Below are 10,264 nucleotides of genomic sequence, written 5' to 3'. Positions count from 1 at the left end.
GGGGACTGGCGAGAGGGGGAATTGGGTAAAACAAATGAGGTTGAAAAATAATTTTTAAAAATAAGCTTTAAATTTATCGTTAAAACAAAAGAATTGTAATTTGAAGTTGGAGGAAAGTTTTGGAAAATGTTGGAAGTCATTTTTCTTAAATTAAAGGAAAATGAGTTGATTTGGAAAACATTTTATCCAACCAAACATGAGAAAATTGGAAAACATTTTCCGGAAGATGTTTTCCTTAATACCAAACACACCCTTATGGCCTGTTTGGAAGGACAACTTGATAGTTGGATTTTGTGTAATTGGGTGTAATTACATTGCCTGTCCTGTTTGATTGGACAAGTAATTACTTGGTGAACATGTAATTGGTGTAATTGCGTGGTGTAATTGACAAGGTAATTACACTCAACAATTCACATGTAGAGGCTATGTATTGCTAGTAATTAATTATATGGTGTAATTGCCAGTTGATTGCTTTTAAATTTCTTTTTTTATTATTTCTATTTTAACTTTTTGTTTACTTCTATTATTTAAGTTTTTTATTGTTTTTATTATTCTAAAATTTTTTATAAGTTTGTTTTTTATTTTTTTTATTATTATATTTCATTTTCTTCTTGTTCTCAACCTTACTTTCCATGATTCTATGCAATTTTTTCGTATTATCTATTTCTTTATGCCATGCTTATTTTCTCATTAGCATAATTTGTTAATATTCTAATTTTAAATTAAAATATAGTTTATTGTTAAGTAAGGTTATAGACTTATGTTTTCTCTTTTAAGAAAAACTAAAAATAAATCATACTTGTGCATGCTATGTTGAAATTTGCTATAAGAGTGTCATGTTAATGTTTTGTTTTGAATTTATAAGTTATGTTATATTTTCAATTTCATTTGTTTTAGTAATATTGAATTCACATTGCACGTCATTTTTAAATTAAACTTGATAGATCATCTTTTTGTCAAACATTTAATAATTTTTGACATCTTATTTATATTAATCTTTTTGTCAAATATGCATTTCACGATGTTCGTAGAAACTTCGTACTTTCAGTTTTTACGATCAATTCAATTGAAATATATTGATTAGAAAAAATATAATCAATTATTTTTTCATAATATAGGTTAAAGAATATATGTTTATTAATTAATATATATTCAAAAAAGAATATATATATTAAATATTTAATTTAATGTTATTTATAAAGTTTTTTATTTGTCGAATAGAAATTTTAAATAATTAATTTGTTTTTATAATTTAATATAAGTTTACGATTGCAATTGTGCATCCAAACAGAACATGTGTAATTACACTATAGTATCCAAACAGGACATGTGTAATTACAATGCAAATTACGCTATGGCAATCAAACAGGTCAGTATAATTAGTAGACACTGTAATTACTAGGCTTGTAATTATTAACCTAGTAATTACGCCAATTCCAGTTGCCAGGTGGCTTTCCAAACAGACCCTTGGTCTTGGTTCTATAGTGATTCCCACTCAATTCCTACTTTTATCTTTCTCACAGTACCATAATTTATGACATTTTATTTATATTAATCTTTTTGTCAAATATGCATTTCACGATGTTCATAAAAAATTCTTACTTTCAGTTTTTACGATCAATTCAATTGAAATATATTGATTTGAAAAAATATAATCAATTATTTTTTCATAAAATAGGTTAAAAAATATATGTTTATTAATTAATATATATTCAAAAAATAATATATATATTAAATATTTAATTTAATGTCATTTATAAACTTTTTTATTTGTCGAATAGAAATTTTAAATAATTAATTTTTGTTTTTATAATTTAATATAAGTTTAGGATTGCAGTTGTGCATCCAAACAGAACATGTGTAATTACATTATAGCATCCAAATAGGACATGTGTAATTACAATGCAATTACGCTATGGCAACCAAACAGATCAGTATAATTACTAGACACTGTAATTACTAGGCTGGTAACTATTAACCTAGTAATTACACCAATTCCAGTTACCAGGTGGCTTTCCAAACAGACCCTTAGTCTTGGTTCTATAGTGATTCCCACTCAATTCCTACTTTTATCTCTCACAGTACCATAATTTACAATCCGTGTTACCTATTTCTCTAACCTTTTACCCTGCTGTCCATTTGATTTCCTGAAGGCATGCAATATTAACTCTTCCCCCTTTTTTTGGAGTATCCACTCATTCCATCGACTCCCGTGTCTTGTGGTCGAATTACCTACCTGAATCCGACTCTCTTGGACTAGCTTTTTACCCTCATTCGTCCATGATGTGAGAACCCTTTAGCATGTTATCTGAAATTCCACTAGCCTTTTCTTCGAAGGGTGGAAGACAAAAGGTGAGACATAGTGTCCCTGGTAAGAAAAGAGGAAGCAAACCATATACTGATTCTTATCTCGGAAGCCCACTTTACTGAACTGGCATGTCATTATAACAATTTCAGTACTATGACCTACTTTTGTGCTATAAATTATTTAATAAACCTGATCTTTCAACATTCAGTAATATGCATGCTTTCTGTATTTTCCATTTTGATGGTCCTCTATGGTGTAAAACAGTTATAATCTACAGCCACCTTGACCTGGATTGTTTCTGTTTTTTTTTTTCATCTGAGCAGCTGCCTGATAATGAGACTTCAATCTGTTCTTCACCAGGTACTTCTTCCTATTGGTTCTAATAGCTAAAACTTTGGTCAATATTTCCTTAGTCTTGTGCTTCTTCCCAGCTTGATTTGTTTTAATTTTTTTTCCAATGCTACTTTAGATGCTGAAGTGTACCGGGGATGGGAGAAAGATCAGAATGAATCAAGCAGGGACTACCTTACTGTAAAGATTAGAGATAGTTTAGAGTCAGAGGATGGGAAGAGGAAATCAAATAAAGAAAAGGTTTCTAACTCCATTCTATTATTTCATTGCTATAAGAAGTACCTGTCTCATGGATTGCAGCTATGTATTGGCTGTATTCTTCAGTTTCTCCTTACCCATTTAGCTGTTTAATGCATGAGTTTTTTTTAATTCCCCATTGTCCTTTCTAATGTTGTTACTCTTTTACTTATGAACTGCATTTTGCTATTCCTTGATTTTAAGATGACAGATAGTTTGGGTCGTCAGATTTAGGTTTCCATTCTGCTCTTTCCATGTTTAAGTATTTTTACTTTGTGTAGTAATTTTAATCTTCAATAATATATGTATTAAGGAGAAAACTCAACATGCAACCGCCTAAAGAACATCCAAAAGGTCTATTATCATGAGGCTAATAGATCTTTGTTGGTTGATTAGAGATCATATATCTATGATCTAAACATTAGATCAAGTTAGAAAAGACAAGCATCGGAACATTTATCAAGGAGATCTTACTTTATCCAAGAGTCTTTCCTCTCCTTTTATGTATTGCTATGCAAATGCTTCACACATAAAAGGAAGTAAATAAGGTATGCACACATTTAAAGCAGTCATCAATGATCTCAGCCACTGAATTACTGGTATCAGTAACATTGATACCCTTTCAGATTGTAATGCACCATGTTTGGAGTTGATTCCTTAAAATTCTCTTGGAGTAAATGCGCCCAGTTTACAAATATTGAAAGTAATCTTTGTTTTAATTTCTTCAGAAAACTGTTTTTAAGCTTCTTTTTGCTGTTGTTATATCAGGGGATGTCAACAATCTCGCGATATTTTCAAAGTCAACTCTCTGGCTCTTTCTTAAAGGCAGAACATGCCAATACTAGTAGGCTAAGCGAATCCTCCTCCTTGTCAGGTAACATATCCACCAGTCAGTGTGCTCTTTTTCCATCCGCTTTCCCTTTGTACTCTCCCCTGTCGTTTTACATGATCGTGTTCGACTGAATATGGTGTTTAAGTTGTTAAATTGACTTAGTGGAAAAATATATTTAAGTGATTGTTGAACAATCAGATCATAATGAGCATATCACATCAAGTTCTAAATTTGAATAGTCAAATGATTTTGAATTTTTACAAGTTCATTTTTGGATGTACAAAACACACATTGTTCCATATTTGTACAACTGTTACATTTTTTCTAGAACTCAAATAGTTAAATTATTTAACTTTTGAACTTCCGTAAGATGTTTGTCTATCAAACTAACTTTTCATCGTTACTTTAGTAGTTTCTTTTACGATCATCAATATACTGAATAATTCAACCTAATATATTAAGATTCTTGCCCAATCAAATACCATCATATATGATGAAATGGAGCAAATATAAGATAAGATTATTTGTGAAATGCTGTCAAACATTTTGGGATGTCCTAAAATGGAAAAGGATGTCATAAATTTAAAGCATGGAGTATTAGGTTTCTTACTTGTGATTATATTGCGCAGACCGTCAAAGTGAACTTCCTCAAGAAAATTCACCTGCAAGAGGTGAATCTAGTGTTGATACTCATCTTTGTAGCCAGATTAAACTGAAAAGGCCTTCATGGAGTTACGACATTGATGAGATTGACCAGGATGTCTTGAATGAGTTACCAAAACAAATTCAAGAAGAGGTACAAGCATGGCTCAGGCCTCAGAAGCGACCTAATACAGTGAAAAAGGATTTGGGTATTACTCGTTATTTCTTACCTGCAAAAGATAAATAGATGCCAACAAACCTTTTATCGAAAGAGATGGATGATGTCAGAGGCCTAGATTGAGTTGAATCCTATTGAATTAGGAGGCCATGTTAATAAGTTGGTTAGTTGTTACATTAAGTCTTGATGTATAATATCATGTTGGAAATACCCTGATGGTTGTTGGGATTGCCTAGCACAGAAGACACTGTTTCTATGAGACCGGCATGAAGAAAGTAACTGTCAATGTCGTCGTGTCTAAAGTTAATTAGATTTCATAGCATAATATTTGTGTATGTATTAGGTTAGCATTAATTATGTTTTGCCTTAGGATGTGCATGTATATTCTTGAAAATGAAGTGTTAATGTAAATATGATTATGTCAATTACCTCATTGATGTATTGTTATCTTGTACTTTGGGAAATGTGGTATGTTCTCTTTAAAGATCAGCATCTAAGTTTTAGGCGGTTTGCCTAATTATTAGATATAGACCTCATGGTGCTCAGAACACTTCATTGACCACTAGGTTATTTCTTTGGGTATTACATTACATTTGTTAAAGGTTTATTGTCTGACTAATAATACTCTAATATATACTTTTGTATCAAAGTGGAACGTGCAATACCTAGATTTCTTTCTCCTGTCATTTCCTGAGTAATGTGCCTGATGCTTGTTAGTTGTTACAGTTATTTGGAGGCTTGATTTTGTTGCTCTTTTTGTAATGATAAGCCTCGACTCGTATCCTTTATTGCGTGTTTTATATACACTAGTCTCTGGTCTAAGTTGAAATTAATTATTTCAAATTGTAATTGTATTAAAAATAGTTTTATGATTAAATTACATGAATATCGTTCATTTTCAAATAAAAAATAGTTCAAATATTTGAAATCTACTTTTGGATACCAATAACTAATTGAAATATGACAATAGAGCATCTTTTCTCTAAATAAAATAAAAGATGATAATTTTAGTACTTTAAAAATACTATAATTATAAACACAAATTAATGTATTTATCTTTTTATCTCATATGTTAATTACTTCCAAGACAAAATTTAGAGAAGAAAATGAAAAAAATTGATAGCCACTTCTTACTGTTAATTAAAATAAAATAAAGGCTACACTTAATAATCAATATGAACTGTTACAATAATAATAATAATAATAATAATAATAATAATAATAAATATTATTATTATTATTATTATTGTTGTTGTTGTTGTTGTTGTTGTTGTTGTTGTTGTCATCATCGTCGTCGTCGTTGTTATTGTTGTTGTCTTCGTTGACGACGACGTATAGTAATCTCAGGGTGGTTCTTAATTCACTTCAAAGATGTTAAGGGGATATTTAAACGTCTATGTAATTTAAGTACTAAAGTATGTTATCCGATCAAGTGCAAGAAAATTTTTACGTATTTTCTCAAAATGTAGTTTTATGTATTCTATCTTACACACCTTTAATAAAAATAAACATAAATAAGTAATTAATAATCATAAGAACAAATTAAATAACTTTTATTATCAACTAATATAGTACAATAATTTGTATTTTATACAAATTACATCACACAAATAGATTAGTATAATCTTATATTTTGATACATGACCCTTTATTTACATTCAAAGAAGGAAACTATGTACTAAAAAAAAGAGAAAATACATAAAACAAAAAATAATTCAAACTTGGTCGGATAATTTACTTTAGTACTTGAATTATACGGGCGTTTAAATATCACCCTTAACATCTTTGAAGTGAATTAAGAACCACCCTGAGATTATTATATCACTCTCACTTGCCATATAATAGTCATGTAAGTGCCACAACATAGCCATATCAACACCACATCATTAATTAATTTTTTAATTAATTATTTTCACAATTGTTTCTTTAACATTTCTTAAAATTAATATACACTAAGTTGTTAATTACAAATGCATTTTCTAAAATTAAAATTTAAAATGTGAATTCATTTTTATTCCCCCATACCCAGCCCCACTCAGCCCCTTCACTTCTTTCTTTTTCACCATTTCTAGCTCTTAACTGTTCATTTTTTTCCTCTTCATATTTTGCAATGATCTCTAACACACCTTCTGTTTCTCTTCCTTTTCTCGTGTTATTCAGTGAACCAACAAGTTTTTTTTTTAGCTTCGATAAAAGTCGATAAAAATTTATAGGTATGAAATTGACATTAATAATAAGATGTTGGTGTTGATTTTTTTGAATTACCAGAGAGTTGTTAAAATTGAAGTAATTGATAGAGTTGGAGATGAAGATGGAGGAAAAGATGATGCTTCAATGGAGAAGAAGCTTATTGTGGAAGACAATATAATGAAGAGAAAAAAATTATAAGTGTTATGGGCCAATAAGAAAATTCATATAGTTTCATAAAAGTTAATGAATTAAGAAAATAATATTTAAAATATAATTATATATTGACCTATAAAAAAATGACATGTGTATGATCATTTATAGTCTTTTCTTTCTTTATTAACTCCTTCAAACACTATTAGGTGCGTGAGCTCACTCTCTTTGTCGCGTCATCCCTTAGGATTGCATTTAATTCATTTCAAAGATGTTAAGGGGGTATTTAAACGCTCGTGTAGTTTAAGTGCTAAAGTAAATTATCCGACTAAGTTCAGATTTTCTTAATGTGTTTTCTCAAAAAATAACACATCCTTCGTGAAGATCATTTACCTTTAATTTGTTCTTCTAAAAAAAGAGTAAAAAAATGTTTTTTTCATCCTAAAGAAGTTGACCCAAATCTTTGCTTGTCCATTCCTTCTATATCACATGATGTTGTTTACTCCAATATTTTTCATATTTATAGATGGCAAATGTAGGAATAATCCAAAAATTGTAAGAGAATGTGTTTAGTCAATAGTTAGATAAGTGCAAACCATGATATAAATGCATGAGAATATCAACATTTTTCCTGGATAACGTGACTTTTGCTAATACATGAACTATATTAAATTGCTTATAAATTTCAAAATAGCCTTTGAAATTCCTAAAAAAATTGTTATTTCTTTAATGTATTTAAACAATAATGATTGCGTAATAATTTAATTTTTAAGCATAAGTTATTAGAGGAACAATGTAATTTAGTGAATGAAAAATAGTCGCTTAATTTTTTTAGAAACATTAAATATTTGATTAATTAGTTTTTTTATATAAAAAAATAGTGTAGGGGTAAATATTATTACATTACATATTTTAATTAGGAAATAATCTAAGGAAGTACAAAGAAATTATCATTTTTATTAAAATGATAAAATTTAATAACTAAATAAATGGTTAAATATTTTTAAGGAAAATGCCTAAGTGCCCCCCAAATCTATGCCCAAAATCCTTGAGACACACCTAATCTTTACCAAGATCCTATTACCCTCTGAACTTATTTTTTAATTAATTTTCTATCCCTTTTTGACCTACATGACACTATCAACCAGATAGGTTGAAAGCTTTCTTCAACACGCACTGGACCCCACTTTTTTAACTTTGTAAAAAGACAAGTATCAGTCCAAAAGTAGCTTTTACACTTCCCAGAATATCAAAACGCTACCAATTTATGTTTTTCAAGTTTAACATTACCAAAAAAAAAGGAACAAGGGAAAGAACAATTATCTTTCGAAAATCAGACCAATAATCGATCTTCTATGTTGGATTTTGATACTTAGTGTTCGATTCTAGTCGTGCATATGTGGGTTGATTTCATTCTTCTAAGTCATCAACATTCATGGTTGAGTTCAAAGTTAGTTTTTTCTTCATTTTTAAAAAAAAATTATTCTTATACTTATATTTCGTAGGGGTTATGATATGTTGTTAAATATTGATTTTGATCTTTAAGTGAAATATAACTTCATGCTTATTTTTAGGGTTTATGTTATGGTATTATTAGATATCAAACTTCGTATGTAACTCGTTATTCATATATTCATATTGTCACATATATCGCTATGGTATATTCTAAAGTATTTTCTCAGTGTGGGTTGGTTGGATGGTATTATATTTGTGTGAGGAATGTTCTCCTTTTAAAGCATACAAGAAGACAAAACAAGTTGTGTGTTGTGTTGTATTATGGGGATACAATAAAATAACTTCATGTTGGATCTTGTGTTGTGTCTGTATGGGGTTACAGATAAATAACCTTATACTAAGAAGAAAAAGATATGTTAGGTGTTGTGTTGTGCCTGTTGTGGGGGTTACAAACCTAATTCAAAGAAGACAAAGATATGTCAAGTATTGTGATGTGTGGGGTATGTGAGTTCTGTATTTGTGGGGTTATAGTTACATTTTAAAAATTCAATAATTACTGGCTTTAACTTGAATTGTTTTTATATTTGTTTGGGTGTGTGTTGTGTTTTTCTTTAGTCAATTATTATATCTTATTAATAACTTGTACATAATTATTGTTGATGTTTATGCATATAGGTATGTGTGGATTTACATTCGTTACTTTGAATTTGTATCATGGTGGGGCCTTATTGTATGAAAGTGAGGAAGCAAGATATGTGGGTGGGTTAGTGAGTGAATATGTTAATGTTGATGTGGATAAGATATCATATTTTGAGATTAAAGACTACATCAAAGAACTAGGGTATAGCCCAAATTGCAAATTTAGTATCCGACCACCAGTTTCATCTTAGGAGATATTGATAATGATGATATTTTCTTAGCAATATGTAATTATTTGTCAAGTGGGGGCTGTTTTGGTTGTTTATGTCACATGCATGAAGAGGAATATGGTGCAACTTTTAATAAAGTTGGGACCCTGAAAATAGAGCTAGTGAAAACATTGAATATAATGAAGAAGGTGAGGCTACTTTTAATGAGGTAGATGTATCTCTAAATACTACTTCAAATATTCCTTCTGCATCAAACCCTACAGTTCCAAGTACTGATCCATCAGATTCTAAAGATAGTAAATACTTTGTAAAAGGATCTGATGAGTCAACTGAAGATAACGAACTATTTGAAAATAATCAATATGGAAGTGATGTTCATGAAGAGTTTATTCAATTGAGGGTTGAGAAAAGATCCTTTCTAAGTAGGAGGAAAAGATGGGAAAGAATTCCTACAGATACTGAAGAAGTACCATGGTAATGTTGGAGCAGGTATTGGGTTTAAGAGACTGCTATCAATACAAATACTTTAGAAGGAAGGCTAGGGGATGATGAACCATATTATGCAAGTTCTGATTCTTGTAGTTTGAAACTGATACAGATGATAGTTGTCTCGAGGAAGGTGAAAAAATGAAGTTGAAACTACCTAACATCAAAAAGGAAAAGACATACCACATACAGTGTCTAATTTGATCCCAACAGTAAGAAGATTGTGTGGCAATCGGGTATGATTTTTGAAAGTTTAAAAGAGTTTAGATTGACAGTCACTGAGTATACAATTCAAAGAAAGGTTTAGATTGAAAAGTGTGTGAATGAACCAACTAGAGTAAGGGTAAGATGTTGAAAGGTAAACTGCAAATGATTGTCATATGCAAGTTTGGACAGAAAAATTAATAACTTTGTTATTAAGACTTACATGTCAATACATTTATATCAGAAGGCTTCTAGAAATTACATGTGCAACTCTAAATTCACTGCTAGTGTTTTTAAACATAAAGTGATTGAACAACCAAATATAAGAGTGTTCAAGTTCTAAGAGTTAATCAATAAGAAGT

At 29.8% G+C, this 10,264-nt stretch overlaps 1 protein-coding gene across 6 annotated transcripts in view; it reads left to right on the top strand.

The window, feature by feature from the left end:
* The window catches only part of LOC107003688 (DNA polymerase eta), a 19,740-nt gene extending 14,669 nt beyond the window's left edge, over positions 1 to 5,071 (top strand). For all 6 annotated transcript variants that reach the window (XM_015202116.2, XM_015202082.2, XM_015202049.2 and 3 more), the window contains 4 exons: positions 2,632 to 2,668; positions 2,778 to 2,899; positions 3,665 to 3,770; positions 4,358 to 5,071. In XM_015202116.2, the coding sequence (XP_015057602.1) occupies positions 2,632 to 2,668; positions 2,778 to 2,899; positions 3,665 to 3,770; positions 4,358 to 4,617 (525 nt within the window). In that variant the 3' untranslated portion in view covers positions 4,618 to 5,071. The remainder of the gene's footprint in view (positions 1 to 2,631; positions 2,669 to 2,777; positions 2,900 to 3,664; positions 3,771 to 4,357) is intronic.
* Positions 5,072 to 10,264: the final 5,193 nt, after the last annotated feature.

This window comes from Solanum pennellii, chromosome 1, assembly GCF_001406875.1.
Source record: "Solanum pennellii chromosome 1, SPENNV200".
NCBI classification, from domain to species: domain Eukaryota; kingdom Viridiplantae; phylum Streptophyta; class Magnoliopsida; order Solanales; family Solanaceae; genus Solanum; species Solanum pennellii.
This window is presented reverse-complemented; position numbering and strand designations above follow the sequence as displayed.